Consider the following 20712-nt stretch of genomic DNA (forward strand, 5'->3'; position numbering starts at 1 on the left):
CTTATTGGTGAGAATCGACTCTTAGATATTCTTATTAAGGAATTCCAGTAGATAACAACTGGGAACCTCTCATTTGGAAATGTTTGATGTTTCCTCCTGTTTATTGAAGTTTTACAGAACACACGGATTTTTTTTTTTTCCAATTTCCAGGCTTGTTTAAAATCCCATCTTAATATAAACTTTTTGATCTTCAAAACCAGCAACTCCTCTCACAGGCATATGCAGAGAGTATATCATCAGTCTCCATTATGAATGTTATTACTACTTAGATCCTAAATTAGGTACAAGCTATTATGTACTGTTCAAGAACAGTTCACTTTATAGCATAAAAATGTCTTAGGAAAATCATCATGCTCAAAATATCAAAGTATAAATGTCATCATCCTCAGTTAGTATTGACTGAGTATACATATATACATGGAATTATTAGCTAATGCTGAACATAATACATAAACTTTGCACTCTATGAGCTTAAATCTAAAATAGAAAATACTGTGCACACATTAAGGCACAAAACAGTCTAATATAGGCATTCTTGTTTTATTAAAATTTAAAGAATTTATGTATTGTTTCAACAGTGATGTGCATGGATAGACCTTGACTCTTTTGAGAGAAAATTGTAGTTATTTACTGTGTTGGTTTAGATCTTTCTATAATGGCAAGCACAGATTTCATGAGAGTTAAAATGCAGGTTCTTGCTAACAGCATTTGTGATAAACTATTTGATATTTCAAAAATTCTAACCTAGTAACTTCTGTATGTATATATGTGTGTGCATATATGTATGAGAGAGAAAAGGGGGGACCAAGAGAGTTGTATGTGGCAAGGGTAATTGATTGATGACTTATCTTGAGAAGCTAGCAAGGTGCTCAGCACTATGCATCTTATAGGTTCTCAGTTAATAGTTACTGAAAACTAAAGGTAAAGTTTTAAACAAAAACATTTTAATTCCTCAAAGATTCAACTCAATTTTGAAGGAGAATTCTCATCCAAAGAACACCACTATGAAATCACACCATTATTATCACTCTTTTATAGGTAACAAAATGGAGGCAAAGGGAAATTAGATAATTCTTCTGAGTCATAGAAGCAGTAAATTGCAGATGCAGGATTCAAATATCTAAGACTCCGCTCTTGGTTATTCTTCTATCTCTAGTAAAGGAGGGAAGTTGCTGGATATTTGGAAACTATATTTATTTATTTGCAGAGGGTACCTTATGAGTTTATATGGTGATTCAAATTATTAATATTTTTTAGTTCAAAAAAGTTTACATTTTCTAAGCATATACTATCTGATTAGGAAAAAAGCCTATGAATATTTTTAGGGATTCAATATAGCTATTCAAATATTTAGGGATTCAATATAGCTATTCAAAATTCACAAATTGGTCTGTAAGGAAGAAAACGAAATTTATCATACTTAGTAAAAAGGTAGTAGAAACTTTATAATCCTTTTAAATGAGAAAAGTGAATCAATATACACACTTAAGACCAGTGCAGAAAGAAATTGGAAAATTAAAGAGTCCCCTTCAATATATGACAGAGCCACTACGTGTATAATTGTGCCTTAATGCACATACATACAGCACGCTCTCCTCATCTTTCTGACGTTGATAGAGGAAGAAAAGTTAATTATCAAGAACCTTTCTACTTTTAATATTGGTCAAGGCATCTTTCTCTGGACCCTTGAATTTTGTCCACACTGATACAGTCAAGTAGAGAATTAAAGAAACTAGATAGAAAATTCAGGTAAGAATTTGAGGTGGAAGATGTGTTTCAAGAGAAGGAAAGTCTTGGGTTGATTTTTTTTTTTCACTTTAAATTTTCAGAATATTTATTCCTTTTGATCAAATTAACTGAATTCAGCTGGTCAGTTGTTTACCTAGATTCAAACAAGAGAAATAAAACATCAGTATTTAAAATTTGGGGTTTTTATTTATTTAACTATACTATAAGTAAATTTTTCTCTCACATTGTACTGTAGTTTTTTTTTTAAGATTTTATTTATGTGAGACAGACAGAGAGCACAAGCAGGGGGTGGGGCACAGAGAGAGAGGGAGAAGCAGACTCCCTGCTGATCCGGGAGCCCTACACGGGGCTCCATCCCAGGACCCCAGGATTATGACCTGAGTCAAAGGCAGACACTTAACCAAATGAGCCACCCAGGCTCCCCTGTACTGTAGTTTTAATGCTTGTGAATATGTTCAACTTACAGGAAAAAACAGTTCTCTAAACAGTGGTTTGTTTGGGTTTTTTTGTTTTTTTTTTTTTTAGTGCCTCTTTACCTGTCCGTTTATCCCTTTAGTCCGTGTCTTCACGGACCACAAATCTCTTCCACCCCTTAAAAGTACAGGACGAGGCTTATTTTCAGGAAGATGCTTTCTTGATGTGCATTTAAGTGTTCTCATCTCGCTAGAACATTCTTCAAAGCCCCAGTTCCTAAGTATACACTTGGTACTCACGGGCAGGTTCTGATTGTGGACATTACCCCCCAGCACTGGCTGAAGGCTGTCCATGCTCACTGCGATCTCTTTGCCCTTAGGAAAATGTGCCGGGGTGGAATCTGGGATGCAGCAGTCCCTGAGGAAAGGTGCAGGAAATGTGCTGTGAGGCGTAGGGGTGGGGAGCATCAGGCATGCTTCCACAATAGCTGTGAGCTCTAGAAGTGCCTTATCCTTCACTCTCAGGCTCTGTTCTTCCTCCTGTCACTTGAGACAGTGCCAGATCCTGCAGTGATTACATGCATCCTATCCTATAAGCAAAATCCCTCCTCTGGCGTGAGTCATCCGAGTGCTTTCCCTCTGGTCACGTGAGGCCTCTCTTCTCTCCATCCCCGCCCTACCCCGCTGCTCCTGTCCTGTAGCCCAGCCCGCCAGAGCCCCTAGAGCTGCTTTTGGTAACCATTTTTTTTCCACTCTATCCTTACACTTCCATTGCCCCGAGACATCAACCCTGTTTCCACAGACTCCTTTATGAAGCTCTCCTCTCTTCCTTTGGCTTCCCTTGGTTTAACAGTAACCCACTCCTGGCTCTCCATCTTCATATCTTCCTTCTTCCCAGACATATTTACTACTTGCCTTTTCTCATCCCTTAAGTGTACCTGTTCCTCAGGTTTCTATTATTAGACGTTTCCTCCTTTCATTCGTGATCTCACCAAGTAGTCTCATCAATGTCTAAGACTTCAACTATGACTTTAACATTGTCAGCTTTTAAATGGCTCTCCTAAGCTCTAGACCCAAATCTAACTGCCTATTAGACATAAATTCTTAGGATTTTATGAGCAGACCTGTACATCTTCCTACCATTTCTACTATTAGAGGGTTTAAATAATTTATAAATTTTATACATATGAAAATTAAATAAACAACTTTTTAAACGCTGGTTTTTAACTTTACGTTTCTTCTGTTACACTGATTCTTAATGTAGGGTCCAGAAATGTCCTAAGTAGTGTATTTAGACATTGCAGAATTTTCTCTTACAAGTTTTACCTAGTGCAAGGAATTTCTGCCAGTGACATTTCATCTAATAAAAGGTTTCTCCCAAACTGCATAAACAATGTCCTTTTAGGGAAGAAACTGGTCAGAGTCATAATACGGGGATATGTTGAGGTTATATGTTGAGATTATCTATGTAGCATGGACAGTATTCTGGAAAATACCTAGAATCTTGAGAATATATTCAAATAATACGTCTAAATGGCAATCACTGTGCATATCACATTCATATAAATTAGCTTATGTAATTTTTATAACAGTCGTGTGAACAATGGGTCAGATGTTTCCTCAGTTCACTGATTTTTAAGGAAGTACACAGTTTAGATAAATTAAATGACTTTTCCAAGTTCACACAACTTACAAGTGGGATTGCTATTAAAAAATGCCCCATCGGGGTGTGACCCTGTTCATTCTAAGGCACCTATGCTGAGTAAGTAGCTGAATTTTTCAATGAATATATAGTGAATACATTTCAAATGAAGAAAATGTGCAGTTTATAGTTTAGATATCTCTGTGTTTCAGTCTTCAAAATCCATTTCCATGAATCTCCCTGTAGTACTAAATTGGCCACTTATACAATTCCCCAAAGATTTTCAATGATCTTTAAGTGTTGGCATGAAATTATAGCGACGGGCCCAATCACAAGGCTCTAGAGTTTGTCATCATCTTTATCGCTGCTCAGATTGCCGAAAAGGCACCAAATAACACCAAAGCGGTTTAGCTACAGTTACAGGACTACAAAATGATCTTAATAAGCAGGTAATGGCCAGGATTTCACTTTTACCATTATTATTGATAATTCAGATTTTAAGAAACTTAGGAATTTAAATCCACGTAGTTTTACTTAATCACTAATTTATTTGTATATTCAATTTAAAACATTAACTTTGGAGAAGGAAGAGGAGAATTAAAGTTCCCCATGGACAAGAATGAGACTTTAAATTTTGAGACTCTAGCCCACAATTGTGTATAATGTCCTACCTTATTTTAAACTTATTACTTTCATAACACTTGTGTCAAAATAACAGAAACAAACCTTTATCTATTAAGTGATAAATGTGTTTCTTCTTCTTTTGAACATAATAAATTCATAAGATATCTTGGACAAATGTAAAACTACTTTGAGGTAGAAATATAATTTGGAATGAAAATCGATTTCACTTCTATGTATTTGATGTCTTTGTATTCAGTTTACATAGAATAGGACTTAACCAAACATTTCTAAGTTGTGTGGCCAATAGCTTTTTACTCCTATATCACAAAGATATTTATATCTGTGCCACTTTTTAATAACCCCTGGAATAAGCTAGAACTCTGGAAAAATTCTTTTTCCCTGAACACAGTGGTCCGTCGCATCTCTGCTCCATAATCATTAGCTGGTTATCAAAATTCGAATATGCTTTATAACAGTGACATGAGATAAGCAAACAGACTCTTTGTTATTCGATAAAGGATACTGATTAGAAGCAAAACAGTTTTTACGATGTAATCATAAAAAACTTTTGCGTCCTGCATGTATTATGCAGCACTACCTAATCATAAAGAGTTAATCTCACTCCTTTTGGACTCTAACATTTACCATAAAAATGCTTTCTAGCATCTATATAATTTTTCTCTTCTTTTTGTCCCTTCTTTGTAGTTGTTTGAAATTACAGTGCCTCTCTCTCAAGGCCCCAAACCAGTAACAATCAGTTTTGCCAATCACACTTCCTGCCGATGCATGTCTAAACTGGACGTTTACAGACAAGTTCACTCCATTATTAGACGTTCCCTGCCAGCAACACTACCACAGTGAGTATGAACTAAATCTATTTTTTTCTTCATCCTCTACTAATATAAAATTATTTTCAAGTAAACACAGTTTATTGGAAGAATTTTTGTGAAATTTGCTATAATATGCTTTGCATCAAATACAAAAGAAGACAAATTTGATACTACACCACGAAAGTAAAATTAAACTGAAACAGGGAAGCCCTTTTTATAGACAAAGTAGTTCACAATATAAAACCAGTATTTCTATGGGATAACACACTTTCCACCACTCTTCATATCATCAGTGATTTGGCCTAACTGATCTAACATCCATGAAATCAAGTGTGCAAACTCACAAATGATGTTAAAGCTAAAACCGTTTAAGCCTCGGTAAGATTTTTGGTCCAAAACAAAAAATATTTTTAAAAATTATTTTACATCCATTAGCATTCAGTTGCCTTTCTTCAATCTCGATTATTTTTTCTCTATTCATCTTTTTTATTTCAGCAAGAATTGAATACTGAAATACTGAATTACTTGAAAGAATTTTCTCTTACTATTATTTCAAATTAATATTCAAAGTAACATTTGCTATTCAAATCCTTTCTCAGCATATTTTTTTAGGCTGGTAAATGGCAGCAGATGCTGCACTTGGTCATACCGAAGGACCTGCATAGAACATCAAGTGTTGACGCTGTGAATAGTTTATAATGACTCATTATGCATTGTCATCTAAAATCTAGGAACTTTCTGCCTTCTGCCCCAAAATGAGGCTGCAGATCTTTGGTCTTTAGGATGTCCAATGCATGTGAATAAAACTTGCTGAACTTTGACATTTGTAACAAAATTTTAAATAAATTGATGTGCAAACATATATATTACCAAAAAAAAAAAAAAAAACTATTTAAACCTTGCATTTAAAACTTGACAATAAATGTGATAATGCTAATAGTTTTCCCCAGGGTTGCTTTACTTAATGTGGCAGAGGCCTTATCTTTCCAGAGACACAAAAAACTATGGGTAGCCTAATTGGAGTGAAGTCTGTCCTTAATATGGGAACACAAAGGCCTTACCAGCATCTGTGCATACACTGAGTCTGCTGCTTGGGGTCCCAAAACCCCCGAAGTTGTATGTGCAGGTTTACTCACAAAAGTCAGAGAGATGTGTCCCCAGCTCCTGTGGCAACTCATCCATTCTGAGGGCTTTGGCCATGATCCCCATGCTGTTCCCAAAGTTATGTTTCAAATGGACTTAAAATATTACATCCAAATCTCTTATATTGCTGTGCTTATAATTATATTAGAATAGGTACAAACATCAAAGATTTATTCTGTTTATTTCTACATTATTCGTAGTACTTTTCTCTCATATTCTTTGAGACCTTGAAATCACACGGTTGTCATTAATTACTTTTTTTCCTGATGTCACGCACCAGCACTATTGATTCGGGGAGTGGGGGGTGGGGAGGAGAGATTTGCTCCAACCTGTGCATGTATCTCGTTTCCACCACTGACTTCCTCGTCCACTCCATTCTGCATGTATGTCTGGTCTCAGGCCGTGGTGTCCAGACCGGTTTCCTTGTGTTGGATCTCTCTCCAGCTCCTGCATAATGTCACACGTGAGCTTTACAAGGCACCACTTCATTCATCTGACCAGAAACTGCCAGTGGCTTCCAGCGACTCAAAGAATTGAGCACAAATTTCTCACCTCCTTGTCCCTTGACCAGCCCTCCTTTCTTGTTTTGCTTCTCATTTCTCACTGAGTCTGGACTTCATAAAGTCTCATTCCCTGAACACCAAGCTCATTTCCTGCTCTATATCTTCTTTCTCTACTGGCCCTGGCTTAAAATAAATGCCCTTTCTTTTCTGCTTTCTCAAAACTCCCTCCACTTCTCAGCATTCAGGTAAAGGTCTCTGTCCTGTGTTTGTCTTGTCCAAATACCACTGCCATCACTGCTTCTTGAATGCCCGTAGCAATCACTGTATTTGCTTTCTCCTTGCATGAATTTGTAGGGGTCTGTAGATGGGCATGTGCAACTGGGTTGTGAGCATTTGAGGTACAGGTAGGTTCATGACCTCCACAGAATCCAGCTAATCACACTTGAAAATTATTGAGCTGTTACCATGCTTTCGGCCCTTTACATACACTGTTTCATCTAACCCTCCCCCAAAGCACCTCTGCAGTTGGTAGCAAGGTTAGCCTTATTTTATAGGTGAAGCAAGTAATCATACTCCAGAGTTGGGGACTAAACAATACACTCTACTGACCAACCAATGCTTGTTATATAAAATAACTTATTTATCTGCTGTGTTTTGTAGCAACTGCATGTTTGCCCAGATTTTCACCATTACTTATCCCTATAACTACTACACTGTATACTGTCAAAGGCAAGATACTGTCAATGGCAAGAACAGACAAAAAGAGTAAAAAGAGCCTGTGCCTTCCAGTGAGCGCGGTCTGAGCCCGAATTCCAGTTGGCCACTAAGTCACTTTTTAAGGTTGGGTATGAACTGCAGTTTGCTTATATGTAAAACCACAAAGATGTAAAGTGGGATGAATGGAATACTGAATGCTCTTGTGGTGGTTAGAACAGAGCCTGGCATCTAAGAGAGAGTCTGCAAAGGGCAGATTTATTATTACCATTACGATTCATATCTGATTCACCCACCTGTGTTTTTCATTATTTTTTTACCACTATCTACAATAAGAAATGCAATATCTATGTTTATATGATATGCATATAGCATATATAGTGTATAGATTTAAAGTAAATAACTATGTAACTTTACATGTAGTTATAGTTATATAGAACTGTAAAAATAAAACAAAGTATTATTTTAAAACACTTTCCTTTATTGTAGGGCTACCCAACCCTTTTTTCATTATCACCCCCCAAGGATCTTTTATAGACCTTTTCTCTAATCACCTCCCTCGTAAAATTTTAATACCATAGACTTATTTATATCTCCTTATGTGTCATATGTGTATTTGGGCTTTACACATAAAAAAGGTAGTGCAACATAGGATTAAAAATGACAAAAAAATTTTATAGTTAAAAGTTAAATTAAAAATGTAAAAGCTTTTAACATTGCACGTAATTTTAGAACTACAGTTTTTGCTGAGAAACCTTTAAGGTAACTTATTTACTTATTTAGTGGTAATATATCAAATCCCATAGGGAAAGTACCAATTGAGATAAATACCTAACAATACAAACATATTTTTTAAAGAAAACATTCCGAACAATTATTTTTCCAAGAAAAGGCAGATAAGTTTTTAAATAGTTTCTTTTAAATAGTTTCAAATTTTTTAGAGAACTTAACTTTTGCTTCATATGAGAAAACAACTTATAACTTCTGTAGCTGCTAGATTCCCAGTTAGATAGTGTAACCCCTTCTTTCTTCTCAGCATGTGACATACTATGGCTTGAATAACTTCTGTAGAATTAAATAATAAAATGTAAACTATTTCTACTTAATTCCCAAAGCTTACGTCACTCACCAAAGCACCAGAGATTGAGTATAAGGAGCAGCCACCAGGCACCTATCGCTCTATGATATTTTATTTTATTTTATTTATTTATTTAATTATTTATTTATTTATATTATGGGCAGAAGACATGAACAGACACTTCTCCAAAGAAGACATACAAATGGCTAACAGACACATGAAAAAAAATGTCGCTCTATGATTTTGAGATTGAGTACTTGGGTCCAGAGAAATTCCCTCAGTGACAGCCCTCTCTTCACTATAATTTTTTTTTTTACATTTTTTAAATTTTATTATATTATGTTAATCACCATACATTACATCATTAGCTTTTGATGTGGTGTTCCATGATTCATTGTTTGTGTATAACACCCAGTGCTCCATGCAGTACGTGCCCTCTTTAATACCCATCACCAGGCTAACCCACCCTCTGCCCCCTCCCCTCTAGAACCCTCTGTTTTTCAGAGTCCATTGTCTCTCATGGTTCGTCTCCCCCTCCAATTTCCCCCCTTCATTCTTCACCTCCCGCTATCTTCTTCTTTTTTTTTTTCCTTAACATATATTGCATTATTTGTTTCAGAGGTACAGATCTGAGATTCAACAGTCTTGCACAATTCACAGCGCTTACCAGAGCACATACCCTCCCCTGTGTCTATCACCCAGTCACCCCATCCCTCCCACCCCACCCCCCACTCCAGCAACCCTCAGTTTGTTTCCTGAGATTAAGAATTCCTCATATCAGTGAGGTCATATGATACATGTCTTTCTCTGATTGACTTATTTCGCTCAGCATAACACCCTCCAGTTCCATCCACGTCATTGCAAATGGCAAGATTTCATTCCTTTTGATGGCTGCATAATATTCCATTGTATACATATACCACATCTTCTTTATCCATTCATCTGTCAATGGACATCTTGGCTCTTTCCAGAGTTTGGTTATTGTGGATATTGCTGCTATAAACATCAGGGTGCACGTACCCCTTTGGATCACTTCATTTGTATCTTTGGGGTAAATACCCAGTAGTGCAATTGCTGGGTCATAGGGCAGCTCTATTTTCAACTTTTTGAGGTAAAGCTCTTACCTTGCATACACTTTGGATATCTTCAATGCCAGTGCTGCTCACATGACAGCCCATAAAGCCCAATAGAAATTAAATACTGATTCAGAAGCTTTTGTTGGGTTTTTGAGAGCCAAAAACCATTGCAAGATTTGATTCCTCCTCCCTAATACCCAGTTTCTACTCCCTTATAGATGATATTGTCCCCATTATGAATGCACGCCTTACTACTCGTGATGCCCTCACTTTTTTTTCTATTCTATTTCTCTTTTTTTGAATGTTGGTCTCTACTTATTGTGAATTGCGACCCACAATTTAATTAAAAACTTCTATGATGATAATTTATATATAAAGAATATATAGCTATGTTATAAAACCATTTCTTAAAAATTAACCGGAACAGTCGCCACAATGGCCAAAATTAAGAAATGGCAAAAGCAAGTGTTGGAGAGGATGAGGTGGCACTCATATATCACTGATGGGAATGTGAAATGGTATAACCACTTTGCAAAAACATTTTGGCAGATTCTTATGATCTTGAATATACACTTACAAATATAATCCATAAATCACTTCCTAGGTATTTACGCAAGATAAATAAAAACATATTTCCACACAATAACTTGCCCACAAATGTTCACATAAGCTTCGTTAGCCAATAAATCAACAACCCAAATGTCCATCAGAGGTGAACGCATAAGCAAACTGCAGTGTATCCATATAGTGGAACATTACAGAGCAATATAAACAGAATGAACTGTTGATATGCACAGCATGAATGGATCTCAAAACATTAAGCTGAGTGACAGAGCTAAACTAAAAAACACATGGTATATGACTCAATTTATAAGAACTCTAGAAAAGACAAATATTAGAATCTAGATTGAGAGAAAGCATTTCGGTAGTTGCCTGAAGATACAGGTGGTGGGGATTGACTGGAAGAGGCAAAGGGAACGTCTGGGGTGATAAGAAAGTTCTGTATTTTGATTGTGGTAATAGTTACATGGGTGCATAAATTTAGGGGGAGAAGACAGTGAATTTAAAATAGGAGCATTTTATCACATGCAAATTATTTGTAAGAAAAAATGGATTTTTGAAAAGCCAAGAGAAACAGATCCTTTTACTAACTATAATTTTGAAATTCATTTAGGTTTAAAATGGTAGATTGCTTAAAATCTTTATGGTAACTAAGTCAAATCTCTTAAGCTTCTCATGATTCCCCAGGGGGGAGAGCCTCCCAGCCCTCCTTTGTATGGAGTTTGAAATTTCCCAGCAGTGGCCCCAGCCCTTCCCCAGCGCTGCACTCTCAGCAACCACTGTCAGGATGAAGACGAGGCATACCTTTCTGAAGTGCATGGCATTATATTCCCATTATTATGAGATTAATTAAGTAGCAGACCATTTTGTTTTACGTTATTTATGAAGAAGTATAATTCAATAAATAAATGAATCATTCATAAAATGAGTGATTCATAAAATAATTGTTGAGCCTCTAAAACGGGCACGGAATGCTTCAAGGTAGTGAGAGAGAGGACCAAGCATGAGCCTGGCTGATCCAGTCAAGGAGAGACATGTTATATCTGTATTAGTCGTAGTAGTAGGTCATTAAATATTACTCTGCACAAGCGTCTGCCCACATCGCCTCATGCTCATACTACTAGCCCCGCCAGGTGGCTACACTGATGATTCACGCCACAGAGCACAGCGGTGAAGGGCGTGCATGCTGCATGCGGCTTCCTGCTTAGAAAATTCATTTTCTGCTTGGAGTTTCGCTAACTTCTGTAAACTTTTCGTGACTCATTTTCCTCATCTACAAAACAAAACATAAATCAAAATGTTATAAATAACAATGCAGTGTAACATTTATAACCTCATCCTCATGATCATCCTATTCAATGACATTGTGCTATATTACCTATTAGTCTGGCATTGTATAATATTGTAATAGAATAAGAGCAATAATGAGAATGATGAAGACAAGACCTAACACACAGGGATGCAGTAATGTTATAATCAGTAATCCCTGTTCAACGTTAGCACAGTGCCTGATGCGTGACAGTGAGCATTCAGTGAATTTTGGCTGCTATTTTTACAGACATTTTACAAATGAGAAAATTGAGCACTGGAAATGTTAATTAGCACATACAAACCTAACAGCTAAGAAGAGTGCCAGAAAAAAGAAAAATTCAAGTCTTTTTAGCTCTTAAGCCCATGTTTTCCCCCAATATCTTATAGAATTTCTAGTATTTACAAAAAAAAAAAAGAAAGAAAGAAAAAAGAAAACCTTTCAAATCTCAATACCAGCAGCACCAAAATAGATCAGAAATTCCACAGGTGGAAGAGATTATCTCTACAAGTGGTTAGGTAGCAATATTCTTATTGATGTTCTCACAGATTATTCTCTTTCCTTCCAATTATTTCCTCTTATATTTTCTGCCAACTTGAACATCATGGATTCCCATGGCCCCTTACATGGAGGGTCTCTTTCTATGGAGGGAGTCATTTGTGATTAAGAAGTGATGCCCTAGATTTTGTTAGTTGACAGAAGTAGTATTCATTCATACATGAGATACTTATGTTGTGTCTGACATGTGTGTCACATCATCCTAGGAGATGTGGGATATTAAAACAATGGGTAATATGATTTCTTAACTAAAGCAGCTCATGTGCCAGAGTACAAACACAAGTATGTCTAGTGTAGTAAGTACATAAAATACAATGCTCTGCTTTATTGAGTCATTCATCAAACAGTTACTGTGTGTCTACATGGCACTGCTATTATGCTAGGCTGTGGAGAACAGTAGACAGGATTGCTCCTGTAGAGAAATCCCATAAGTGAGTCAGACACGTGAACAAGGGACTGGAGTTAGTGTGGCAGAGGATGTATGTATGCGGGATGCATGCCTACCATTAAGCAGGAGATGGAGAGGACCTGCCTGGGTCTGCAGAAGTACACAGAATTGCATCTGCCATGCCAAAAATGGATATTTTCTTCAAGTCTCTCAAGAACCATTAGAAGATACATGTAGGACCTGTGATATTTACACTGCATATTATAGAAAGAACATCCTGAAGGCAGTGTAGTAGGTGGGTTAGAGGAGCAAAACAGGAGGTGGAAATATTGAAGCAGCTTCTGAAATAATCTGATACAGAAATAACAAGGGTGGGACCCACAGCGGTGGAAATGGGGATGGAGAGAAAAGAGGTGGAAAGACATTTTTCAGAAAGCCCACCACTTGTGAAGTGTATGTGTGGGAGAACACAGAGGCAAAAGTTGAGGATGAAAGCACAAGGATGATACAAAGACCGGACACGTGTTCACAGGAAGACTGGATTGGAAAGGGAGAATTTGGTTTGGATATGCATATTGGTGTCTGTGGTATCTGTAAGAAATCAAAGTGAAATGTTTGGTAGGCAGTGGGATCTGCAGTTGGGAGGGTGCTCAGGTGGGCACGCTTCTTTGGTAGCTACCAGCATGAAGCTGGTCGAGCAGTGGAAGAGACGAACCCAACCAAGGAAAATATAGACCGTAAAAAGAGAAGCAGCAGGTGACACCGTGGGGATTATCACTATTTAAGAAACTGGGAGAAACAATGTGCAGGAAACTAACAGAAAAATTAAGACTAAAAATGGTTTATTACAAAATCCAAAGGAGATTGCAAAAACCAACAAGAATTCAAGGAAAGAAGTGGTGAGATGATCAAGTATTAGATCAAGCTCAAGAATGACTAGGACTGACTCCATTATCTGAAGGACATAAAATGGAGATAACGTGTTTATTTATTGATAACCTACGTTGCACAACGCCCTTGAGAAAGAGGCAGAGGGAAAAACAGGGTGAATTCTCAAGGTGAAATTCTCAATTATATATGAGAAACCAAATCAGAGGGATTAAGTCATTTTCCCCAACATCACACAACTTGAGAGGAGCAAACCAGAGATTCAAACTAAATTTGGAGCCAATCCATTCTTCTGGGGATGCAGTCTTTACTGTATTTTTAACTTCTTTAAAAAAAAAAAAAATCTTCAAACATATACTAAAGGACAAGAAAAAACACCACAAAACGATATATTCCTCCACCCTGACTTGAAATTCAACAAATATTTTATCATATTCACTTAAGATACAACCCAAAGCCCCAGTCACCATTCTACATCCTCCGTTCCCAGAGGTAACCACTGCCTGGAAATTGTATTCTCATTTATGCTCTTCCATTTTTATCACATATGGATGTATTAACATATGACAAAAGAATATATAGTACAGCTTTGTTTAAAATATTTATATTAAAATGGTGACATTAATTTTTTCTCTCGATGTTGTGTGTTAGACATGTAATCATTTTGAGGTCTATAGGCCTGGTTTGTTCATTAAATACCTGTATGGTATTCCATTGTATGAATGAATGAATGAATGAATGAATGTTCATGCTTATTCTATGATACCTACTGTAGGGAAGACACTATGCTACCTATTAGGAAGAGAGTAAAATCAAAGGAGAGAGATGTCACATTTGAAAGCCAAGTGACCTGAAGTGAATTTTACCCAGGGGTAAATTTATTGGTCAGTTGGTTCTCATTGACAATGTCCCATAGGGTTCCTAAAGGAAATAGCACGTTCTGGGGACGATGAATAGACCAGAATAATTTACTTGGGTGTTAATTGGTAAAGGCCAGAGGAGATTAAATTAAAAAAGCAATGCTAAAGCTGTGCTTTGGAAGCTTTGGGCACCAGCCAGAAGAGTTTCGCCTTTTCTGTAGAGGTACTGGAGTAGCACGGGGAGTTTTTTGGTACAGGAATGACGAGACCATGCTCAGCAGAGCCAGGGTACCTTGAATTTTTTTTTAATAAGTACTAAAAATAGAAAATATGGATGATTTCAACCTGATAAAGAGGTTATATCAGTCTTTGGGGGAGAGTCCTGGTGTGGTGAGAGAGGAAAAGAAGGGGTGAAAAAAGATGAGAAAATGGAAAACCTAGCCTGAAGGCTCATTTGTTTTTATTTGTTAACTGGTTTTCATTTCTTTTACAAAAATGTCAACATTGCTTACTAAGACACCAACTAAAATATATTTGCTTCTAAGAAGTTAGAGTTCTTCGGGCTTATTAAGGAAAATTTCATTCGTGTGAGAAGTCATCTCTTCTCCAAGCAACACAGTAGATTTATAGCCCTGGCAACCTTTGAAGTAGAACTTGAGTGCTCAGTGTCTTTGTTAATCTATAACAGATCCTCAGTCTTAATGCTTGGAAGCATGAATTTCTATGAGGGTTTTTTTCTCATTTTAATTTTTTCTTTCCTTTCAATTTCAAGATCATGCATTTTTGCTTCACCAAAAATAGAGATAGAATAGCATGATACACTTAATAAACTGCATGAGAGCAGAAATGCAGAGGTAACACATCTGCCAATTAAACTGGGACATAGTCTTACGCCAATTGATCAGAAACTGCTTTTCCAGTATTTTAAAACATGCATCTGTGTTCTGCCCTGAAAATATCATCATTATAGTTTTAAAACCCTCATGATAATATGCAGTTATTTTTGAAATCTTAATTCACATTTCTGTTCATTTTTTTTTACAAAGCTCATTATTATCTAAATATTGTCCAACACCTTCAAATGAGCACCTATTGATATGAATTGATTCACCCATGGAACTCAAGTAAGAGTCTCCAGACCCTGGAATGTATTTTTTTCGAAAAGGAAGCTAACTGGGCTGTCCAGTATATGTGCCTTTGGACCGTTTGGTTTCTGCCTTCTAAAAGATAACAGTTGGAAGCACAGCATTCCTATGACTTGCTGACTGACTGGTAGACATTACAGCAAAAGGTCTATGGCTGAGAATATTCCATCAGTATATCCTCTGCACTGAGGTTGTGAGTGCAGTGTTACCCAGAGGCGGGAACTATTAGATCAAAGAGTTTGTCAACTCAATGTCAAGTTCAACTAAAATGCATTGATGATTATTTTTAAGAAATGTCTACATTAGACCAAATCTGTCAGTCATTTTCTAAATATTTTTGGTAGACCTTTTTAAAGCAGTTTTAAGCTTATAAAAAAATTGAGCAAAAAGTACAAAGAATTCCCATATGCTTCTTAACCCTCCTTCCCCAGATTTCACTAACACCTTGCATTAGATAGTCAAGTGTATTCAAGGATCATACATGAAGAACTCAAGATGAACACAATTCAAAGTCTTCGGGAATAAAACCGGTGAAGTATTTTACCCAGGGCTCTGTGGTTCTAATAATGAAAGAAAAGTGTTGTCCTTCTAGCTGCTCTTCTGACAACTCTCTTGGGCCAGAGGGTCTGGATGGATATTCTTTCAAAATATAATTACAGGTTTGAGTGATTGTTAGTCACACTGGGTGAAGATCAGATGACATTAACAGTTGGCATTTAGGGAATCAAAACTGTATTTGGATATTTATCAAAATTATTAACGCGGTCAGAGTCCCCTCCACCCCACCCTGTATATGTTTTCTTAATGGAATATAGATCATCTTACTGGATAGATCATTGAATGATAGAAAGATGCTTAGAAGGGATGTATGAGAGCTCACAGTACATGCCTTCAAACTAATATCACGGATCACATTCCACGTTTAAGACTTAAGGCAGGATAGCTGTTTGAGGAACAAGACTGCGTACTGTGGGTACTGCATGATCAGCACAATTTTAATCGGTTAGCTTGTTGTGAAGACACCTTATGAAAAGAGATGCCAATGAGAGTATTTGATTAATAGCACAGTTCATGTCCACAGAAAGAATTTGCTTTTTAAAAAAGTCCTTGAGTGCTACGAGCTGAATTTGTATTCAGTTAATGTTGACATTCATTTTGAACAGTCTGTGAAATATTTTAAGAGATATTTAGTAAAGTGGATCAAAAGTAGTTTAAATAAATCCAGATGCAGGTTCGTTTTTTTTTTTCACTGAGAAATATATTACAAAATATATTACATTCAGCTCAGTTCTCACTAATGCCAAACAAAAGGTGGGGGTGTGTCTGCATTCCTTAAATATGGATTTGGGGAGTCAGGGAATTTCCAAGTATATAGAAACTCTAGTGCCAAAATGTAGAGATGATGAAAGAACCCAAACAGTGGTATGCACAGAACAGCCTACTGTTGTTTCCAGAGCACAAAAGCTAGCAACTATTACCCAGTATGTAGGATTTTATCACACAGAACATACTAGTCTTTCAAAATTTCAAAAGAGAGATAAAGGCGAGATAATAATTTTAATCATTAAATCCATTGTGCTTGAACCATATACCCTAAAATTTTTGTCTTCTGGTTTTAACTAGCAACAGTTACCTAACCAGTTGAGTGAGGTAATAAGATAATTCTTAGAAAAGCATCTTTTTCCTTCATAAGTATTATAAACAGGATTGTGGTTGTGTTTGGGGTAGGGGGGAAAGGAAAGTAGGAAACTTTATTTACATGTGTTTCTCAACATCTACTTTACAAATAATTGCATAATCATGGGCTTTGTAGACAAAATGCATCTTTGGATCAATGTTTTATAAATACAGTATACAAAAATACTTTCTTTAAAAGTTTTAATAGGTTTTTACACACATTAATATTCAGAATTGAAAATTTTCAATAGGATAAAAATGCTTTGGAGATGAAGATATGTAGGAGATAAGTAAATTATGCTAACTTCTATCCACATTAAAAACATTTTCTTTCATTCTAAGATACGATTTTGGAAATGGGTCTTTTTTTCACATGAGAAGCTTTAAATGCTAAGAACTTGCCATTCACTTTTGGAGTAGGGAACCTCATTTAGTAATTATGAAAATGCATCCTATGCAAATATATGTATTTTTAATTAAATGGTATCTAGCAAGATTTCAAATTTCAACATTAAAATATGTTAACATTGATAAGCAGTAGTTTTTTAATTTTGGCAAAGCTTCTAAAGTGAAATTTTTCTAGAAATTTAAATTAAGTTTTAAGAATCTTAGAAATTAAAATATTTAGTTCACCTTGAGCAAAGCATAATTAGTCTGTAATATAAAGTTTATGTTGGCAAAAACACTTCAGGTATAACAATTGAAATTGTTATTCGGAAGGCCATATTTTTATTCACCATGAATGTGCAAAACCAAAAAGGCTGGTGTAGCCAGATTCTAGGGAATTATTGAATGCTGTAAAACTAGGCACTAGATACCTTGTTGTTTTGTAGGACATTTTCAGAAATGCATTCCTTCATCTGTTTCTACACACAGTCCATATTTTTGAGTTTATATTTTTAAGGATGTGAAATATTACAAAACTCTTTCTTTTCCCTCACTACATGAGAAATAGGAAATGCTTTATTTTCCTACCCCTTTAGGGTGAACAATTTTGTAGACCAACTTTCACTTCAGCACAGAGACATTAGCACGTTCTCCTGCAGTTGAAGACCTCAGTATGGACCAGTCTCACTTAGGCTAGTGATTGAGATCATTCTTGACACTTTTTTCCATAAAAATAAATAGCTTAGATATGTTTATCAACATTAACGACTGTAACTAAAAAATGAATACACTGGACATTGCTACCATATACACACATACACATACACCACATGTGGGAGAGGGGGAGGTTGTATGTGTGAGGGCGTGTACAAGCGTATTTAGATGTGCATATATAACAAAAATCTATGCATGTAGAGAACTGAAGTATAGTTGCAGAAAGCGAGCTTTATCACATGCATTCTGGTAATATTTTATTTTATTACATGTCATTCTTTGACTTTACAAATGCATTTCCCAACCCTTATAATGGATTTCATGATCCACTGATGGATTACAACTAACAACTGGAAGAACACTGGCTTAGGTAATAGTGGTATAAATCTCATATTGGCAAAATGATCATGCCCTTCTACTGCAGCCACCATAGCCCTGTACCCTCCTGATACCAACATGGGTGTGTGTCACTTAAATCATGTGTATGTCAACCTTGAGGCAACACAGGCAAAACTTATTTACCTTCATTTATGGAAGAGTGGTCTGAGTTTCATTCAGCTAGGATTTATTGCATTACTATTATATAACTAAACATAACATCTTATTTGATGGAAGGGACTAAAGCTTTGGATAGCAGGTAAATGAAAAAAAACAATGATACTGTTTTGGAGAATTGATAAGTACTGTCTGAATTTTTTGTGAAACAATGTACATTTATGTTTAACCAATAAAGCAGTAATGACCAAAATACGTGGTAAGTAAAGACTTGCTCTTAGGAATACATAAAATTATTAGGAAGGTATAATGTTCCCCAATGCATAAAGCTAACTGGAAAAGCAAGGTCTAGAAGAGCATGTAAGGGAGGCTATCTTCTGGATAACAGAATGGGAAAAATATATACATACATACATATTTTCTTTATTTACAAAAAGAAGCACTGAAAACACAAACCAAACACTGCAAAAAGGATCAGCATGCTGAGGACATGGATCAGAATTAACTCCTCTGAATATATATTTTCTCGTAATTTTAACTGAAATCACATAAATTTTCAAAAAATTAAATTATAAAGAGAAAGGCATATGGTGTATGCAGGGTAAGGCAAATATTTTATTATTATACATACACATATATAATATGTACTTAAGCAAATGTCAAGATTGTTGGGAACAAAAATTTTAGTGGAAGTTATTAGTATGAAGTCAAGAAGTAAATTTAAAACCAGTAATGTTAAATTATATTTGGAAATAGCACTATGACTGTTTTTTTCCCCTAAAACTATGTACAGGTATCTCTTACTTAAGAATCAATCACCTATTTCGAAAAATATACATTGCAAACAAATTTTTACTGTCTTAAGTGGGAAGAATTAAACTAATTTCCTACAAAGAGCTTAAAGATAATACCTATAGAAAAGTAACATACTATCTTGATAGGATCTAAAATGCTCAAACACTGTTTCCTTGATCATCCAACAATTATTATGGTTATTGACACATGGCTACTTGTTATTACTTGCATGCTGAGTGAGAAATTACTAGTTTATGATATGGGACAGCAAATAACACACAGCATTCAAAAACTTGTTAAAAATGAAAAATAAATTCAAGAAAACTTTCCATAATAGATGGTCTTCATCAGGCTGGAGACATGACCCTTGAAGAACGTTACAAGGGAGGAAGGGGAAGGGTAAGGATAAGACAGTCATTGCCCTTCACGGTGGTGTGGAGAGGTGTGGGAGGGTGTTCTGGGCAAACTCTCCCACTGAATGGGACAAGTAGAGATTCTCTGGGTCTTGGAGCTCCTGTAGAGACTGCTGGCAGGAGAGATTCCATAAATCCTCAGAGGCGGTTGTCAAGGAAAAAATGGTTACCAGCAGTAGATGTGCTTACACTTCAAAAAGTCCTTCCTGGGGTGCTATATGAGACATCATTTCTTTTAAAGAAAGGCATATCATTGAATCATCATACAGTAGGACTCTGAAGCTTTTCTCAGCAACATGCAAAGCACGTGACCTGTTTGTTTATAGTCGGTGCACTTGTTAAGATGTCTATACATGATTGTTATGTTCTACCAGTCTGGAATGTAACTCAACACTCTTCCCTCACATATTGTTCACGATATTGAGTGTGAAAGATAGTTATTTCCCCTGTAACAACCTCAGTTGAAAAATAAGGTAGTGAGAGTTTTATATATATTGTAAAGATATTAAGAGCCCAGAATCCTTCTAATGGGTAAACGTTAACTAAAAGAGACATTCTGTGGGATATACGTGAGTTTTCTAGCTTTGTGCCCTGGAAAGGTCGAATAGTAATGTAACCTGATGGCACTGAACAAACCTAATCCCAAATGCCATTTCCCAACAGATAGAATGAGGGCTCCTTGAAAGAATGGCTGATTCTAGGTGTGGAGGAGACAATGAACAAGATGAGCTTGTGACATCTGTTCATCCC

At 36.2% G+C, this 20712-nt stretch overlaps 1 protein-coding gene across 2 annotated transcripts in view; it reads left to right on the forward strand.

Annotated features, from left to right (window-relative positions):
* VEGFC (vascular endothelial growth factor C) overlaps nucleotides 1–20712 on the forward strand; it is a 102277-nt gene that overhangs the window by 76479 nt on the left and 5086 nt on the right. For both annotated transcript variants that reach the window (XM_036121885.2, XM_036121886.2), the window contains exon 4: nucleotides 5134–5285. In XM_036121885.2, the coding sequence (XP_035977778.1) occupies nucleotides 5134–5285 (152 nt within the window). The remainder of the gene's footprint in view (nucleotides 1–5133; nucleotides 5286–20712) is intronic.

The sequence above is a fragment of the Halichoerus grypus genome, chromosome 3, assembly GCF_964656455.1.
Source record: "Halichoerus grypus chromosome 3, mHalGry1.hap1.1, whole genome shotgun sequence".
In the NCBI taxonomy this organism is placed as follows: domain Eukaryota; kingdom Metazoa; phylum Chordata; class Mammalia; order Carnivora; family Phocidae; genus Halichoerus; species Halichoerus grypus.